The sequence below is a fragment of the Zootoca vivipara genome, chromosome 11 (genome assembly GCF_965207765.1).
Source record: "Zootoca vivipara chromosome 11, rZooViv2.hap1.1, whole genome shotgun sequence".
NCBI classification, from domain to species: domain Eukaryota; kingdom Metazoa; phylum Chordata; class Lepidosauria; order Squamata; family Lacertidae; genus Zootoca; species Zootoca vivipara.
Window position 1 is genome coordinate 47,804,443 of NC_142594.1, and position 19,893 is coordinate 47,824,335.

At 43.1% G+C, this 19,893-nt stretch overlaps 1 protein-coding gene across 2 annotated transcripts in view; it reads right to left on the reverse strand.

The window, feature by feature from the left end:
• Positions 1-19,893, reverse strand: part of DPP6 (dipeptidyl peptidase like 6) — a 493,091-nt gene that overhangs the window by 143,772 nt on the left and 329,426 nt on the right. For both annotated transcript variants that reach the window (XM_060280914.2, XM_035129463.3), the window contains exon 2: positions 4,719-4,833. In XM_060280914.2, coding sequence (XP_060136897.1) covers positions 4,719-4,833 — 115 coding nt within the window. The remainder of the gene's footprint in view (positions 1-4,718; positions 4,834-19,893) is intronic.

The following is a 19,893-nucleotide window of genomic DNA, read 5'->3' on the forward strand; positions in this document are numbered from 1 at the left end:
AAACAGTGCAAGTATTGTGCCCCATGTCTCTCCTGTCCACAGATGCAGCTGCCCATTTGTTTAATATGGGGTGGAGAGAGAATCTATAAAGTAGAATCATGGAGTTGGAAAAGACCCTGAGGATCACCTCGTCCAACTTCCTACAATGCAGGAATATGCAACTGTCCCTTACAGGGATCGAACCTGCAACTTTGGCATCATGCTCCAACTGGGCTATCCAGCAGGTTTTAAACCATAAATCATAGTAGCAATAATTCATTCTTGGAAACCATCTTGCAAAGTTATCCTGAACTAGCCCTCTTCAGTTACAGGTAGGTAGCCATGTTGGTCTGAGTCGAAACAAAATAAAAAAATTCCTTCAGTAGCACCTTAAAGACCAACTAAGTTTTTATTTTGGTATGAGCTTTCGTGTGCATGCACACTTCTTCAGATACACTGAAACAGAATCCACCAGACTCTTATGTATATTCAGACCCCCCTCACCCTCTGAATATACATAAGGGTCTGGTGGATTCTGTTTCAGTGTATCTGACGAAGTGTGCATGCACACGAAAGCTCATACCAAAATAAAAACTTAGTTGGTCTTTAAGGTGCTACTGAAGGAATTTTTTTATTTAGCCTTCTTCAGCTTGGTGTCTTCCAGATGTTTTATGCAACCAATATCATCTGCCCCAGCCAGAGAGGCTGATGGGAGTTGTGATCCAAAACATCTGGAAGGCACCAGGTTGGGGAAGGATATCCTACGCCAAATAGATTTGAGACAAGTGAACACCAGGGCAGCTTCTGGTATGGGATAATCCATTTTAGGGGAGAGGGTTGCATTAAACTGTGGCTTGGGGCTTTTAAGTAGCTTAACAAGCCACATTGAACAAATGAAGTGTTGAAGAGCCAGAGGTTTCTTTGAGGTTGTTGCCATATGGTGAAGAGGTCCCCATTCATTTCAAACATCAGCCATGCAGCTGATTTCACTTATGAACAGGGATACGATGAGTTATAAATATTAATAATCAGTTTTATTTTGGGCTAATGGTTCAAGGGGTAGCTCAGGGGGTAGCTATCTCATAATGTGATAGCATTACAATTTTCCTCCCCCAGTTGCATGTTTTCTGATTAAATATACATTAGCTACAGCCATGGCAATTATCCTTTTTTATGTTAACACTGTGCAACTATATATTTTGAATTCCTGCATTTTTATTGCAAAGGGACTCATTTTTGAAAATAAAAAAATGGCACAACACATGATTTCTACCAAATGATTTCTAATGAATGTTCACATTCATTAAGGACAGGTCAACAGAAGAGGGGGGGAAATCAATTAACACTTTGACTGTCAAACCACAAATTACGTGCCCAGAATTCTGAAATGTACAGATGCTGTCACAGCAAGATGGTAGGGAGGATGACCTCAGCATAGTTTATATGATTAATCCCTGAAGCTTCCAGTTTGTTTGCCACTACTTAATAATTCGTCCAGCACAAACTCTGATGATTTCCCTCTTGTGGTTGCATAGCACATTTACGCAATAGGCCACTGTAGATTTCTAATGAACAACAACAAAAAGCATTACTCCCCATCCCAAGGATGGGAACTTTCCAGAAAACTTAGGCCAAAGAGCAAGATAGTAAGTGGTGCAGGCAGATGGGCACAGTTATCTTATGTGAATAAACATAAGCTGGAAGTTTATAAGTGTCCCAGAATGGAAAAATACAGCAGATCCAGGAGCTTTGCAGTGGGAAGTCACGCAATATATGCTTCCTAGCATCCTGCACCACCAGAGTTCCTTTCCGTGTTGTCCTAGTCACATGAGAACATTCTTTCCATTAGCATCTTCTCTGTGGCTAATGGGATTGCCATACGTCAGGAATTTCCTGGACTGCAGTCGAAAGCAGCGTCCGGGCGGAAATCGGCTAAATGTCTGGGAAAATCTGGATATAGGGCAACTGATGTCAGTAGTATCGTTTTTGCCAATGTTCCTCAAAAATAGCTCAAAAACATCCAATTTCTTTGCTTAACAACTTTGGGCAAAACTAACAACAACAACAACAACAACAACAACAACAACAACAACAACAACTCAACAACTTTTCTGTCTGGATATTCACTTTTTGAAATATGGCAATAATTATTATTAATATAGTGCCCTATAGCCAGGAGTCTGAGGGAGGTTCACAGAAAAAAACCCACAAAATATTACCCAAGTCTGCCACTGTACACACCCTAATACTGACATTTTCTTGTCTGGGAGCTTCATTAAAATTAAACCTAAGCTGAAATGTCTCAAAATACATTTTTTTAAAGAAAATTTATGAGAATTGTTTTCCTGCCTCAGCAAATAAGACTGCAACTTTACAGAATTCTCTCCAGTTATTTACCACTTTTTTAAAAGCAGGGACCATTTTTGCCCCACAATGTTCTAGGACAATGCCATGTCTAGGTCTAGGGCACTGTCAAAGATGGAAAATGGTGATCATGGTGCCAACAGTTTTTTAACATTTCTTTTCAATATATTTTAATGTTTTTATATTAAGTTATCTTTTGCAAACTGTATTTAATGAATGGGGGGTGGGGAGAGGCCTAAGCTGGGGCAGAGTAGCTATGTATGCTCTTGCCATTGCAAATCAGGCGAGCACAACATTGAGAAAAATGTTGGAGAATTACTCAAACCCTATTTAGCAAATTGGTTCCCCCATCCACAAGTTCTCTGTACTAAAACAGAGTGTGAAATTTTGAGAGGACATTTGCACACAGCTGTAAATTGGAACCAATGGGACAGATTCCAAGCCAATGCATTTAGAATCAGGGTGTTTATATCTAAGCACCAGAGAAGCCTTGCAGCACTAAACATCTTCCCCATTGTTTAGTGTTAACTTGTTATGCAGGCTAAACACATCCCTGTTTAGAGATGCCATAAACAGACTCCATTGAGCCAATTAATGGAGGAGAAAATGGCTTTTTACTTCACTGGTCCCAGGGTACTTCAGCCACTTAAGATCTAGCCATGAAGCATGCATTATTTCGGTAACAGGCACACAAACCACCACTTGCAATATGATAATGGTTTAGTCCTAAGACTTAGTGTGCCAGTGCACAAATGCTTGGGAGAGAATGTACCAAGGGGCATGAAATAGAATCACAGAATTGCAGGGTTGGAAGGGACCCCGATGAACAGCGTGATGCCATAACATCATGAGATTGAAATAAAAGGGCACTGTGTCTAAGATTGTGCTTGTGAGGCAAGGGGACCTCAGTTCAACACTGCCAGAGAACAATGTTGAGGGTTACAACCCAACTTCAGGAATGGGGAACCTGTGGCCCTGAAGATGTTAATGGGACACAAGTTCCCTGCCTGGAATGTTTTTGTAGTTAGGGCAGAAAGAACCAGGCCCGGCTCTAGGGGTAGTCTCGGTGGCGGGGGCGCCGGAGCAATCTCTGCGCCATGGCGCCATGGCGCCCGACCGGCTTGAGACGGCCCTGGACAGTACTTTTGCATGGGACAATTCTGAAGACATGTCATCAGATTAGATCGTTCTTCATTCTATTTCCCCTTCCTTTTTTCCACTCCTTGAATATTAGAACAAGGAATATTCTCTTTGCACTCTCCCATGAAATCTCTATGTTATTTTTCTGCCTTGTTCTGCTTTAGGTTTAAAATGGTGTTTTTCTAGCATTAAAGAAAATTATTTGTTGGCAAATGGTTATCTCCACAGCCTTTCTCTTACGTACAGCAGAAAACTGATCTCATGGGATCACCCAGCCTAACCTTCTTGCCTTTTCACTTGACTTTCCAGGGAAGAACATCTTTCCTAGGGACTTACTTGAGCTGAACGAGTTAATTTAATTTATCAATGTAGCTAAAGTCTGATAAGGGAGTCACTCTTTTCTTTTCCTGACAAAGCACCTATGCCACCAACCTAGGGATGAGGGACAACTTTCAACCTGAGGCCTACATACTATTCTTGGCAACCTTTTGGGGGCTGTATGCCAGTGGTTGGCAGGGTCAACATCAAAAGTTGGCAGCTAATGAATGTGCATTTTACCTTTGTACAATATGCTTGTTTGTACACACCCACCCACCCACCTCTCTCTAGCCTCTATTCAGACAAGAAAGAGGCATTATCAGGGTTCAAAGACACATTCCAACCAGGCAAAAATACTCAAGGAGGGCTCATGAGAGATGTGACCTGGGGAAAGGGTAAGGGTCTGTGTAATGCCCAAACAAGCAGACAGAGAGGTACAGAAGGTTGCATTTGATCCCTGGGTCTGAGGTTCCTCAACTAACAGCTGCTTGAGAGACAGCAACTCAAGGAGAAAACTTCATCCCTTTATTTTCCCTCTGCTATGCAGCTGTTGGGTAGCTGCCTTTTTTCTGGGCAGTGCATAATACGTTGTCTTAGAGAAATAATTGAGCAAGAAAGCCCCTAAACACATCAGCTCTTTCTTACCATCTAGAGGGCCCTCCCGCCCCAGTAAGACCATTAAATCGTAGTCTAAAATTACCTAACTGCATCACTGTTCCACGTTCGGTATCCTTTAAAAACACAGCGAAGCACACTCGTGCTTTCAAGATTAAAAGAGCGGGGGAGAGATTTTCTCCATCTGATTGATCTATCCGTCAAGTTCAGTTTAATCAGGCCCCTGCCTTTTTAAAATGCATTTCCAAAGACACTGAAATTACAACAACAGCAGCAACTAAAACTAAAGGTTATATAAATACCTGGTGTCAGCAAGATAACTGAAGTGACAATCAAGGAGCAGATAACCAGAATAACAAGTAAGGCAATTGCAATTCCTTTCCAGTTCCTTTGTGGAGGGTTGCTCCCCACCAGCTCCTGCAAAGAGCAAAAGAAGAAAAGGAATGGTTAAGAAGAGGCCACGAGTCACAAACTCATCCAAATACCATATAAGGTGAGTCTAGTCAATTACCAATTAGGTTCAGTAGCCACAGGGGCAGCTGTAAGCTTGCTTGTTGCACATGCAAATATATATTTGCCTAGGAGAGCAAGGCAGCATGGGACAAACCGAATTGCAATAATAAGAGATTTGGTGATTGCAATATGTAATAAGAGATCTGCTGATTTTAACCATTGGTGGTTCAAATCTGCTGTACAAGGACCAGCAAGCAGCGGCTTTGGACCATCTGTCTGCCATTGACTGAGCTGCTCTGATGTCACCATGAGACTTTAGTGTTATGGATAATAGTTTAGGATCCACTTACAAAGTGCCTTATCCCTCAGCCTTGGAGAACCCTTTATTGCAGGGGTGAGGATCCTGTGGTCCTCCAGAGGTTGTTGAACTACAGTTCCCATCAACCCCAGTCAGTGTGGCAAGTGGTCAATGATAGGAGATGAAGTTCGACAACATTTAGAGGACCAAAAGCACCACAATCTTCTTGCTTAGCTCCATTCCAGCATGTTGGATAGCCAGCATAATAGAGGCCCCCATTAGTTATACCATCTCCTGCTCTGTTGCTTTGGTTTGGGTGGCAGGCAGCAGAGGAAGATTTTGAAAAAAGCAAGTAAGTAAAAGGAAAATAAGAGGAAGAATGAGTTGGGAAATTTCATACTTTTTTAAAGCAACAAAATTAAGGGGAAAGGATCAGCAACATGCATTTATATATGCAAATTCTATGCACTGTGGTAAAGGCATTTTGAAAATTGTAATAGATTCACCCTTCCCCTACCCTTGAGAGGCAAAGAACAACCACTATCTTAATCTCGCAGCAAAGGGCATGGAGATTTAGTGATTTCCCTAATGCGTGCCAATGTTAGCCAAAGAGTCAGGAAAACAATGTGGGTTTTGTTATCTCTGTTCACAGCCAACCCTTCCTTTCACATTAAAAAAACAACAACCCAATAGAGGTCAAAAAGGAGAGGGGGAATCAGAGAGGCAGCTGGTGCCAAAGTGAGTAGGCTGCCAAAGCCTAAATCAACTTCTCAAATAATCAAAAACCCTTAGACCCAAATGCATGCATGCTGTTGTTTTTGGTACTTTAAAACTAGCATAAAACCTAAAAGAGAATGGCAGAAACTATTAGATGCAGCGACTCCTCCCAGCCCGGGACAAGGGCAATGTTGCAGCCCCGTGATCAATAGAGGGCAATGCTTAATCAGCTGTGAGTTGGCTCACCTGCATTAATGGTTGCCTATTACTGAGACATCAAAGAGGGTGGTTAGGGTGACTTTCAGGACAAACTGAAGAAAAATAGGCAATCCAAGTGAGATATGAACAGAACAATCCTTTTAACTGCTACACAATGAGACAGCAACCCCAGTTCTAACACAGCTTCCTTAACGTGCAATCCTGAAATTCTGGATCCCCTCCAAACAGATGCCAAAGTTTTGTGCTAGTTTTGTGCCGTGAACCCTGTGTTTTGTGCTGCCCCCTGAGTTATTGATACAGCAAACGGTGGTCACAAGTTAATGCCCCAAAGTCCAATCCTGTCTGATAGACTCCAGACTGTTGCCAAAGTTTTGCGCTACTTTTGTGCCCCAAAGCTCACATTTTCTGCCACCCCCCAAACTGAGTAATTGACAAACAGGGAGCCATAGGTATACCCTCAAACCCAACATTGCCCAATTGACTCCAAACTGGTGCCAGGGTTTTGTGCTAGTTTTATCCCTATTTGGTTTTTATTGAATCAGAGGCGAACCAACACATTTTAGTGCCATGAAAATAAAATAATAATAATATCCGGAGGGCAATGGCACCATCTCCCCAGTGGTAATAAAAATACAGCAATCAACTAAATAATTGTAATTTTTCTACATTTAGGGGAAAAACTTTCAACATGCAGAATGGTAGGCCTTATTTTATGTGAGGTAATTGACAAAGATAAACATAAGGTAGAATATCTAGCATTTTTGTTACAAGGCCATGAAATAAATACAAAAAAGTTCTGGACTCAGGAGCGCTTCATTTTATGTACTCAGAGGAAGAAGGAACAGTAAACACACTTGGGCCCAAGTAGGTAACAAGCATTTGCAAACCTGACTTTGGGAGCTAGAGGACTAATAGTCTGTTTTACACAGCCACATTCCTTCTAAGGAGAGAATTGCCCATGGTGCATCATTTGTAGTCATGTGCAAGGTTTCCAAAACAGTGGTGAGTAGGGCCCATTGGGACTGATATGGCAGAAGGCAAGGAGCCCAACAGCAGGGGGCACTAGAGGCAAGTACTTATAGTTTTGTCCCCCTCCTCCTCCCCTCTGCTGAGCTCTACAAGGACAACACTGAGACAGATGAGGGGGAAGCTGTCAGGCAGGGCCATCACCCCCTTGGCCTGTATGAAAGAAGGCAGTTGGGGGCTGGCTGAAGGCAAACTCAGCTTCGTGGGCCAGTGCCCCATTCACCCCAATGAACCACCATCCACTGAAATTGAAAGGGGGAAGAAGCTGGCGGATCAGGACCATCAAATGGAGGCAGTGGAGTTCAACCCTTTTCTACCCACTGTGACTGAGAAGAAAATATCCCAAAGAGGGAAGCTCCACTTAGCACTAGTGGAAGTTTTCCTGCCCGGGGCTAAGAGCATCTGAAGGGTATATATATATATATATATATATATATATATATATATATATATATATAATCTAAATGCCATTTGTGTAGGAAAGGGTTAAAACCCACCACCTGTAACATGCTGCGGACCTTATCCCATCCTTAACTGATATTTATCATTTTCAAAGCAGGCACTCAACTACAGGTGATAGCATCTAGCTTCACAGGTAGTTTCTTCCTGATATTCCACTTGAGTTAAGAAATTCATCTGGCTATTTCAGAGTAGCGTAGATCATCACAATAGCAGTAGTAGAAACAGAAATAGTGATACTATACTAAGCACCTAAAGCTATAATTCAGTGCTTAAAACCAGCCTTGATAGATGCTCAGACATTATTATTACTATTATTATTATCTTAAAGGGGGGTGGGACCTCACATGGTGAATGAAGTAATCTTAAATGTACATCTAGTTTACATATAAATCTAGAAATGCATGCTGTAAGTCTTGCAGAAGCCAGATCAATGCTCAGTAATACAGTCAAACCTCGGTTTATGCCTACCTCGGCGAGCGACCGCTTTGGCAAGCGACCGCTGTGGACCCGGAAGTGTTTACATCCAGGTTCCGCGGCGTCGGATGCGCAGACGCGATCTGTGCAGCATGTGCATGCGCAGAAGCGCTCTATCGCGCTTTGCGCACGCGCAGAAGTGTGCCTTCGGGGAGTGACTGCTTCGGCGAGCAACCGCCTCCGCGGAACGGATTGCGGTCGCAAACCGAGGTACCACTGTATATTTGTTGGGGGGGGGGAAGTCTTGGGGAGAAGATTATAATCAACCTCTGCTAAGAAATATTTGGCCAAGCTGCTTTAAACTGCACAGTTCAGATTATTTCCCCATCTGCCCTATGTGAATGCTGAAAAGATACACCATAAATCCCCCTTTTTATGTTCTATGGGCCATTTGCCATGGGTGGAGATGGTAACAGCACATTATAAAACCAACAGTGCATATACAGTATTTGGAGCTGGAGTCTAATCATTTCTGCTTCCTGTAGAAACATCCTAGAAGGCAGGTAAGGATGCTTAAAATAATTTCCATGACTCAAGAATTATTTCCAAGATTTATGGCTTCCATCTCAATTTCATGATTACCACTGGTTAATTCATTATATCATGCCCTCATCCACTCTCCAACTTTTTGAAAACTGATGTGCCCCTCCCTCATTAGGGATTCTTTGATCTAGGTTAAATAAGTCCAGCAATAATTCAATTCTGGCCTCCTGCTAAACATCCAGGGGAGCAGGGTTATACATTGATGGTTCCATCATGGAGTGCATAGGAGGGAACTGTTTCTTTGGAAAGCCTGACCACCTCAGTTTACATAGAATCACAGAATTGTAAAAAGTTCCCATCATAAACATCTCTAAGAATTTCTAGCATTGCCTCCCTCCCAATCTGTAAAATGTCCATGTTTGTGGAAACTCATGGAAGATAAGGGTATCCACAGTTACTCATCATGATGGCTACATTGCCTCCAGGCTCAGTTGCAGGGAATCATGAACAGGAGACAGGCACTGCAATGTGTCTCTGAGTACCAATCCCTGAGGAACATGAATAGCGAGAGAGCCGTTGTACCCATGTGCAACGCAAGCCACGAACTGCATGCCCAGTGAGCGCAAGGTTGGTATGGTATGGTGGAGATGATTTATATACTGCTTTTTAGCCCAAAGTGACAAATGACACTGCTCCCCTTGTAAATCTCTCCTTGACAGATGCTGCTTTGAATATAGCCTCAGGCTCACACACCCATTTTCAAGGCCTGCTGCATCAGAGCACCTTCAAAGTGGGCATCACCCAAGAAGAAATAATCAGGAGTCTGGTCCATCTCCCCCAGGTTCCCCCCACTGGCCCTAAGGTGGGCTTTTGATCTGATCTGGAAGGAGGCTTTGTAGTAGCAGTCAATGGGACGGGGTGAGGTTTTGCTGCTTACTTGGTTTCCCAGTGATTGCCACTCAGAGACACATTGCAGTGCCTGTCTCCTGGTTACTGAGAGGGAGAGTGGCAGGGAAGGAGAGAGGCTCAGTGGGGGCAGTTTAAGTACAGTGGTGCAGCCACGCCAACATTTCCCCTCACCCCACCGACCTCCCCTCCACCTCCACCCTCTTGACAGCCATCTGTCGGGAATGCTTTGGTGGTGTTTCCTGCTTGGCAGGGGGGTTGGACTGGATGGCCCTGGTGGTCTCTTCCAACTCTATGATTCTATGATTCCTCTTGGTAACCAGCAGCTAATCTGGTATTGGGAAGACACACCAGCCCATCCCAACATCGCTGCTGCCTACTACTGTTCCTTTGTAACATTTGGAGCACACAATACTCCCCTTACATGCATTCTGAGGAGGCACAATCAGAAGTACTACCTCCCTAACCTGAACAATAATTTTCATCAGAATGGGGAAATGAGGTACGTTAGATGCTCTTTGGGGAAAGCAAGCGAAAGAACCAAACATCAGCATTCAGATAGATTTTTGCTAGTAATTTCTACAGTACATCTCAGTGCATTTTAAAGGACTTGTTAATACTTCTTTATGGTACTTTATTTTTTGGTAAGAAAAGTGAGTTGCTGGTACTCATATCTTGCTGGGAGTGCCGTGAGTGCCAGCACAAAATGGCTGCCATCGGTAGCAAACAAAGAAGAGGGGCCAGCTTTTTTTTCATCTTCTCCTGACCTCAGGCCCATGGGGTGGCTCTGTTTTGCTTGATTTCCAAGGTCACGCCATGTACATTGTGGATGGCAGGGGTATGAATCTGGGTTTCTCGCATCCAAGCTGAACATTACAACACCCCCTACAACATACGACGACCCTTAAAATAAAGGTTACAAGTTAATAAATTTCTCTGCCACAGCTGCACTAAGGGGAACTGAGAACCTGAGGGTAATTGGGTTCACGGCCGCGGATACAGTATTTATAGGTGGCCTGATTTAAAGGCATTCAAAGTCAGTGGAAGTTTCCTGGGCACTGTGACAAGCTGTGAGATTTTATAAAATAGATTAAAACGGACGATTCCAAGGCCCGGCATTCTTACAAATCTGTAGTGCCTAGGGCACTTTTAATGTATTTGTCTGAGAGCTGATCTGGATCTCGGGCTTCATTTGTAAAGAAGTTTCTAGTCCTCACATATACCGGGGGGGGGAGGGGTTATGGAAAATAGTGGTAGCAAGCAGGGAAATGCAAATGTTTAGGCCCAGGAATGAGAAAGACAAAAAAAGGGACCCACTGTTATTTTTATTTACAGTGGACTTCATGGCTCACCAATGCGGCACCCATAGGTGCACATGCATATCTTAAACCCCACTTGCACTGCCCCCTCCATGCTGAAGTGGGGTTTTAACGAAGCCTTCTCTTGTAGGGTTTGTGTCTGCCATTTGCAGAAGTGCCCAGGACCTCAAAAGCTTGGAAACCCTTGATGTGGGCAGTTACACTCTGCTCCTGGTTGATCTAACTCTGACTGACCTGGCCCAGCCTTCTGCAGGGACTCACCTGGCCAGACCAGAGCAGAGTGTTATAATCCGGAAAAGAATTTAAGAAAGGGTCTTTCCAGCCCATGTCCCCACATAAAAAAAAATCTGTTTGTGAGACCAAGCATGATATAATTTCCAACGTTGCTGTCATGTTCAGTTGTCACTTTGCTGTCACTTCTAACAACTCACTAGGAAGAAATTTGTCACACTTGTTAGTTATGCAGATTTATCACCACTTCAAAACAGCTGGCAAGCAAAAGTTTTGTAGCTGCCTAAATGCTTCAAGAACTCAGCCCTCCCCAACCTTGGGTGAAGGTCATAAAAAAAAAACCTGTGCCAAAGATCACTGAGTTCATGGTGGATAGCTCAATGAAAACATCGACCCAGTATGCAGCAGCTGTGAAAAAGCTGGATTCCATGATAGGGATCATTAGGAAAGGAATAAAAAATTGACAATATTTGCAATGCCTTTATACAAATCTAAAATGTGACCACATGTGGATTAGAGAATAATTCTAGTTGCAGAAAAGGGTAATCAGAACTATTAAGAGGCTAGAAAAGCACCCCTAAGAGGAAAGGTTGCTAAGTCTGGGACTTTAAGTTGGGGGGGGGAATACGTAAGTGGGGTGGACATCAAAGAAATGCAAAAAAACAAAACAACAAAAACAAAAACCCCACCCATGTGTGGAGAAAGTGGAAAGGGAAAAGCTTTGGAATAACCAGCCTCATATTACCAACATGCTTAAGTCTAATTAACGCCCGAAGGAGTTAATACCATAAAATAAGCTGTCCTGCCAGACTTAGCTATGCCCACTTCCCTTACCACGGGAGGTAATGTCTACATGAGAAGCTCACTATGTGAAGAGGTTTGAGCTGGTTGCTCAAGCTCAGACTGCATGGCTCTCACAAGCCACACTTGAGTTCCTATTCCAATAATTTAGGAACTTTCACCAATGTAACTAAGCCAAGAATTACTGCCTGTGTAACTATTTCTGAATGCCGTATGGATAAGCACCATAGCTGCCAAGTTCTCCCTTTTTAAAAAAAGGGAAATTCCATTATGCTGAATAGGCTTCCTCACAAGAAAAGGGAAAACTTGGCAGCTATGATAAGCACATGAACCTGGCCTTTTGAGAGTTTGCAAGTAAACCATTTTTAACTTATCAAACGTGTGGGGAAGATGAAAACGTTAGAACTCACTTTAAAGAGCATATTTTAAAGGTCTATCAGCCTATTTTTCCATGCTTCACTTGTGCTGCATATTATTGACTTTAAATCTCTGCTGGGGTTCTCTATTGGCATCCAGGAATTCTCCTTTATGTACCTATATTTTTCCTTGAACCAACAGAAGTTCACCCCTACACGCTGCATAGTTAAACTGGAATCTGTTGTCGCAGGATGTGATGATGGCCAGCAATTTAAGGGATTAAACAACTTCATGGAGACTAAGGATAATAATGGCTACTAGCTACGATGACTATATTTGCACAGAATCATAGAATTGCAGAATTGGAAGGGACCACAAGAAACATCTAGTCTAACCCCTGTAATGAAAGGAATCTTTTGCCCAACATGGGGCTGAAACCCATCACCCTGAGTCTCATGCTCTAGCAACTGAGCTAGACTAGTTTCTACAAAATATACTCAGCATGCCCCTGAATGCTAGTTGCTGGGGAGTAAGAGGGGGCTTTGGTCCTCATGTCCTGCTTGTGAGCTTCCCAGAGGTATCTTGTCTGTTCACTGCAAAAAAGAAAGTTGTGGAACTGGACAGAACTTGGGTCTGATTTAGCCAGACTCTTGATAGATAGGCTTTCTGGGGAGTGGGGCTCAAATAATGAGACTTAACTATGAGGAAGAGCTGTCATCCTTTACTGACTGCATCTAATTATACAAAACCTAAAGAAAGAAGGGCTAATTCTCCACCTTCTAATCTCAAGAAACCTACTTAGCTTTTACTATTAACGACACTGGAGTCCACACTGTTACTAATCCGAGGGAAAAAAGCCCCTGCACAAATTGGGTGTGCAGAGTTTCAGCTCTTAACAAAGCATCAGCAACACATATATAAGGAGCAAGTGATCCTCTTAGACACTTGCTTTGTACTTTGTGTAATGCTGAATAATTAAAGCAAGGCCTAAATGGCCTTTGCGTATTAATCGAAACTGCGTTAAATCTTGCTGCACAGCTTCTCCACTTTCTTTGTTGTTTAACTCATTTTCTCCTGCTTACATAATAGCTTCAAATTGGCCAAGAATTTGATGTGTAAAACAACCAGTTTCAAAGCTTGAGCTCAGCTCTGTTACATCCATATGTAGCACCTTTTGAAAAAGAAGAGAAAGTCAAATTTGTAGCTATTAGTGTCTGCTTACAAAACACCATATTACCCAACCTGCTCAGGTGTTAACTCCCTTCTGTCTGCATCACTTTCTAATACGGAGCCAGAAGCCTGTATTTTAATGTGATAGTGCCTGTTATCCGGATCCAAGATGGCACAGTTTCTGAATGTGAAAAGGATGATCGGATGGATGGAGTCTGGAACCCTTCCAGTGCAGGAGGCTGTCAGTGAAATCATTACTGGCATGTTTATCTCCAACCAGCCAAAAATCTGTCACCTAGATGACCATAGGATATATCTCCAGCCAACTTCAGACAAATGCTCTCCAATCACTGCTTCAATTTGCCCTTTAAATCATCTTGAAAATAAACAAATCAAAGGAGAAACATGCAGCTAAAACACACCTATTACCTATGACTAACCTCTCTCATTCCTTTTTAAACTTTTATTTTTTAAAAGAATCATATTTATATGCATATTAGTATCTCATTACTGTTTGTTATGGCGTTTGGTTGCTGCTCTGCGAAGCATAAGATTGGGCCACAAATCAGTGATTCTCAACGTCTTTGAGGGGCTCAGGGGAGATATGTGTGTTGCTCACTGAAAGCAAAACCTCTGAAATAACAGCTAGATAAGTTTAACTCCTGTTTCTGCAAATTATTTATTTGTTAAATTTCAACTTAAACAACTATCGAGTTCTCAAAACAGTTAGCAACATATGATGATGATGATTAATAATAATAATAAAAATAAATTTCCCCCATAGTATAACAAACAACAAATATATATTTTTGTATGCAGTTTGATATTAACCCCCCCCCCCAAAAAAAACCCAACAACAACTGAGCACGCACAACAGAAAATTTGGAGAAAAACTAAATCCAAACTACACATCCATCCAGGATATTTTAGTTTGACATTAGATTTTTTTTACCGATTTTAAAAATCTTTTCCTGTATTTTATTCCTTGTACACTGCTTAGAGACGCTTGTAGCTAAACAGTATCTAAACTGGTTAAAGAAATAAGTGGGTCAGGTCAGTTTTTATCAGAATTTGCAAAGAACAAAGCCCTCAGGCTTCTTGCTAGGAAGTCAACTTAGCACAGAGCATTAACAAACCTCTGATGTATTCAAAGGATTTATGTAGGGGAAATATTTAATGAACATAATTTACATATGAAAACCAGTTAAAAAAGCTAGCAATCCCATGGAAAGAAACAAGATTAAAAAACAGAGGGTCTACCTTTAGCACATCTGAGTGCTACTTCGGCTGCAGGTGAACTTGGCTGCACTGTTGTATCACTTGGCTCTCATATAAACAGATACCGTATTTTTCAGTCTATAAGACGCCCCCATGTATAAGACGCCCCCTATTTCGGGGGGCTGCAATTTAAGAAAATGGGGGGGGGAGATGGGCCCCGTGTATAAGACACCCCCAAATTTTGGACATTATTTTTAAGGGAAAAAACCTAGTCTTATACAGGGAAAAATACTGTAAGCACCTGTAACATTCCTTGCATTTGTCCCATTGAGGAGCAGCTACAGGTAATGCTGCAAATGGTAAGAAAAGATCTAAAATGGAGGGTTTTCAAACACTATCACAGCAAAACCCTTAATTCAGACAAAGCAGCTGGACCTCCGCAATGATAACTAACAACCTGGCCCTTATCTCTGCGGTGCACCACTTGCAGAACATATAGATCAGAGCTCTAGATTCCACACATGCTTTAGCATAGCTGTGATGCATGCAAACCTCCCCACACCCCAGCACTGGTGCACATTTGCACTGGTAAAGTTCTTCTGCCCAGAATCGGACACTATTTTTGCACTTTCCTTCACTGCAACCAGCTCAACAGCAGGCATAGGACACAGGGCTGTAAATGACTGACTGGTAAATGGCCGCCTCTTGGTTTTCTGACCTAGATTTGGGCACATCGAAGGAAGTGAGGAAGATCAGTGCTCCCTGGAGCCACAGGTGGTCTGAAAAATTATAAATAATAAACAATCAAACGGGACCTGCAACAGAATGTTGCAGTGCAGAGTGCTCCTGCTCACTGTCAGCCACACTCTTTTTCAGGATACACTACACGGGAGTAGCCTGCGCATGAAGTGAGGCGCATGAATTTGCCTCAGGCAGCGGATCCTGCCCTCTACCGGCCTCACTGCCACTTGCGCCACACCCTTGCTCCTGCCGCGGTGTTGTGAGGGTAAAAAGAGGTAAAGGACCCCCGGACGATTAAGTCCAGTCAAAGGCAACTATGGGATTGCGGCGCTCATCTCGCTTTCAGGCCGAGGGAGCTGGCGTTTGTCCTCAGGCAGCTTTCTGGGTCATGTGGCCAGCAGGACTAAACCGCTTCTGGTGCAACAGAACACCGTGACAGAAGCCAGAGCGCATGGAAACATCGTTTATCTACTTGCACTTTGTGCTTTTGAACTGCTAGGTTGACAGGAGCTGGGACAGAGCAATGGGAGCTCACCCCGTTGCAGGGATTCGAACCGCCAACCTTCTGATCGGCAAGCCCAAGAGGCTCAGTGGTTTAGACCACAGCGCCACCCGCATCTTGCTGTTGTGAGGGTACAGTTGTTGTGATGGAGCTGGCGGCAGCATGGGCACGATGGTGGGGATAGGGTGGGGACCCATATCTGTGGATTGTGTGTGTCTGGGTGTCAAAATGCACTGACACCTGTCAGTTTGTCCTATCACCCAATTTCACATTCCCTCTCTTGCCACCTTCAACTATTAGTTAGGATTCTGTAGCCACTGAGTCTTTATTGGTCTGCTTTCGGAGTTCTTTTCTTAACATTTCTTTTAGGGGTTTCTCCAAGCCTGCTGATGCCTCCTGCTTGTGGATGGCTGGCGCTGTTATGGCTGTAAAAGCGGCGGCACTCCTGCCTGAAGCCCAGAAATAGAGGGGACGACAAGATTCTCCCCAACCTCACAATGAACCAGTGCAGTAAATGGATGACACCATGACTTAAGCTCATGACTGAATAGTGGAAGGGGATTGGTTGGCACATGCAGCCCAATCAGGGCTCACAGACACAAGGCTGAGACTCCCTTAGAAAGGTCTGTATGCAAGAGATCAAAATGATGAACTTCTTATAGACGGAGGCCTTTTGTGGACTATTAATAAAAAAAATACTCTCATCAAATGAAATCACAGGCAGGAGTTGAGATAAAAGCAGTGGAAGAAAAATGATAAAATAACAGTAACAGAGAAACTTTTTGCAATAGGTAAAGCTATAATTCAGCAGAAAAGGTTTCAGTCAAGGTGGGGGTGGATAGTCAACTTGTGAAACAATGTAATTATTTGTTACGAAGATTATTGTGAAAATGTTTGAAAAAATTAATATATAGCAAAGAAAAAAAGGAAAATAGAGTTTATACCTTCCTGTTCACTTGTTGCGAATTCTAAGGGGGATTATCTGCATTTTAGAAACTATGTACCGTATATTAATAGCCCATTTCCCCCCCCCCTCAAATCTAGAGCTCCCTCTTCATTTTATCTGCAAATAAATTGTTTTCACAGCTACCTTTCAGACAGAAATCTGCAGAGCCAGAAGCAACAGTGTGCTGATGCTAGGTAAGAGCTTATTGCGATGCATAGTGAAGATGGGATGCATAATGGGCCTCCGTTTTATTTCTGCAGGTTCGAAAAGTGCCTGTCAAAATCAAGGCAGGAATATTAAGAAGAGAGTCAGTGTTATTTTTTGCTATTTGCTTGCAACCATCATTACGCTGGTAGGCAGGTGGATAATGAATGCTGAAGAGGCCTGCCAGGGTCTGTGCACCTTAGCCCCAATCCGGCAAGGAAATGTCAAAAGTGCGAAGCTGTGTTCTGCACCTGCAATTGCTTAGAGATGCAGACCTGCAGCTGATGACAAATGAGCATTTGTTCAGAGGTGACAGTGGTTTGGGAGGGGCCTTTGTGGCCCATGGCCAACTCACCATGCTCTCCTGGAAGGCAGGTGTGGTGGCTAGAGTGTTGGACTAAGACCTGGAAGACCCGGGTTCAAATAAAACTAACTGCTGCTCCAGGTATATTGTGTTCGTGGGTACAATCTTGAGACACACCAAAAAAACTTGCCATGTGTAAACTATGCCTGCATATGTAGTGGTTAGGGTGTTGGGCTAGGACTCAGGGTACCAGGGTTCAAATCTGAATTCAGCCATGAAGCTTGCTTGGTGCCATTGACCCAGTCACCGTTTCTCAGGCTAACCTACCCACAGGGTTTTTGTGAGGACAAAATGGAGAGAGAGAGAGAGAGAGAGAAAGAAAGAGAAAGAAAGAGAGAAAGAGACCCATGTACACCACTTTGAGTTCCTTTGAGGAAAAGTGGAATATAAATGTAATGTAATGTAAATGTAAATAAAACATTTGTTCATAGGTTTTGTAGGTCTACCTAGTGCTCCAAAATCTGTTTGATCCAAGAAGACAGTGCGGCAAAATATTAGAGCATGTGCAGTGACACATTTTCCACCCTAAGAAACAACCCCCCCTAGAGCTAATAGACTACCTTTATCTAGCTCCAATCCCCATGCAGATCTGCAACAGGATGAGCTGGAAATGTTTTTGATATGGATAGAGATGCTCTTCCTTATCCAAAGCATTAGCTGCTTTGCTACACTAGAGATAGATCGAAGCTCTCGTGCCTTCTTCTGTGTCATGGACTCGCTTGGATGCAGATGCGGGGGGTGGTGGTGGTGGTGGTGGTGCCAGCTGGGGAATCTCCAAGCGATGAAGGCTCAGAGCCAGGGTACTGGTGGTGGGAGGAGAGAGGGAGAAGAGGGAGCAGGCGGGGAGGTGGGGCTGATGGTAGTTATGAATGCTCAGTTACTGGACAGCCACAGTTCCTCATCCCTAAACTGAACTAAGTGCCTGACCAGGGACAGAAAAATCTGTCAATAATGGTTCCCCTCCATTTTTCCACTTGTTAGTTTGCCATGTTTCAAACTCGGTGTGTGTGTGTGTGTGTGTGTGTGTGTGTGTGTGTGTGTGTGTGTTTTAAATCTTCATGAAAATTCATCAGTATGTTTCTGTGCAATTTAGCCTAATACATACATTTTTGAAAGCAATTTTCTTTAAAGACAATGCATTTTGTATGTGTGTGTTTTCACCCCTTTAAGCAATTTTATGCACATTTTGCCCCATAATATGCATTTCTGTATACTGTAGAATTCTTTTTCTTGTCAGCCTTCATCCAGAAAATCTGCAAGGGGGTACCTGCAGACTAAACTTATCAAAACGCAAGTCACTTGATTGTCACTGAGGGGTCAGGGCACAAGCATTTGCTGAATCAGAAAATGAATCATACTGTTTAAGAAAGGACTCATAAAGAGCAAAGGAGTTTTAGTTTAGAAAATGATGGCTTGATGAACGATCTTTCAAGATGTAAATACTCAGAGACTTCCAGTGACAAGTTTGACAGGTTTAAGCCAAGAGAAAGTCGCTAATTTATTGCTGCAGAATGTTGTGACAGCACAAGTAGCTTTAGAAAAGGACAGAGAAATCCATGGAAGAGTATGATCTGTCTACTGCTACTAGATACTTGTATGGGGCGACTGCATATTCCTGCATTGCAGGGGTTTGGACTAGATGACCCCCAGCGCCCCTTCCAACTCCACACTTCTATGATTCTATGTAGAAGCAGGATTTTGGCACAACAATGCAGGGTGTTCCCTATAAAACCCTTGACAAATTTTCTAGAGTGTTACACTACGGACAGCAAAACCTACCACACATCCTGATGGGGAATTTAAAGCCTTCCAGCTTGCAGCACAACCGTTTGCAGAAAGTGCTTAAACAGCCATGAAAGATGGTAACTGAGCCACAGAAAAGATGCCTCAAGTGCACACTGACCTATATTCTGCCGGCTTTATGGCACAGTCCCCCACTCCCCACATTGCATCACAAGCAATACATGATTCACATGTATTTGGGAAGACTGCGTTGAGTCATGGAATACTATTGTTCTGAAATGACAAAAGACACTGCCAAAGGGGGGGCAGGGCGACTCCACTCAACGTTTTGCCAGGCAACCTAACCTCATATGAAGCTGAGAAGGAATGGCTTGCTCAGAACCACCTAGTGAGCTCAAGGTGTGAAATCAGACTTGTGTCATGCAAGGACCAGGACCCAGCGACCCCACTGCCATTTCTGTGCCACTGTTGAGCACTAAACAATATATTGTTGCAACAATAACAGCAAAAAGCCAAAATACATTGCAAGAATCCATGGATTTCTCACAAGTGAGGGGTCAAGGAAAGCAACACAAGCCTTTTCCCTTTCACGGCATTTGGTTTTTCACCCTTTGGGCCAGTAGACTTTTCAAGGTCAGAACACCACATTACTGTAATTTTCTGCCCCTCTCTTGCTGCATCTAATCTGTACCAGAGAACAAAACTCTGCTATTACTTCCAATCTCTGTAGCAGCCCAATTAAGTGGAAGTATTAGGCTGGATTGACTTAATCCCAGCAATTCCTAATGGATTAAACAATCTTAAATCTAAGGACTTCAGTTGAAGTATTTTGTGGACTGGAAA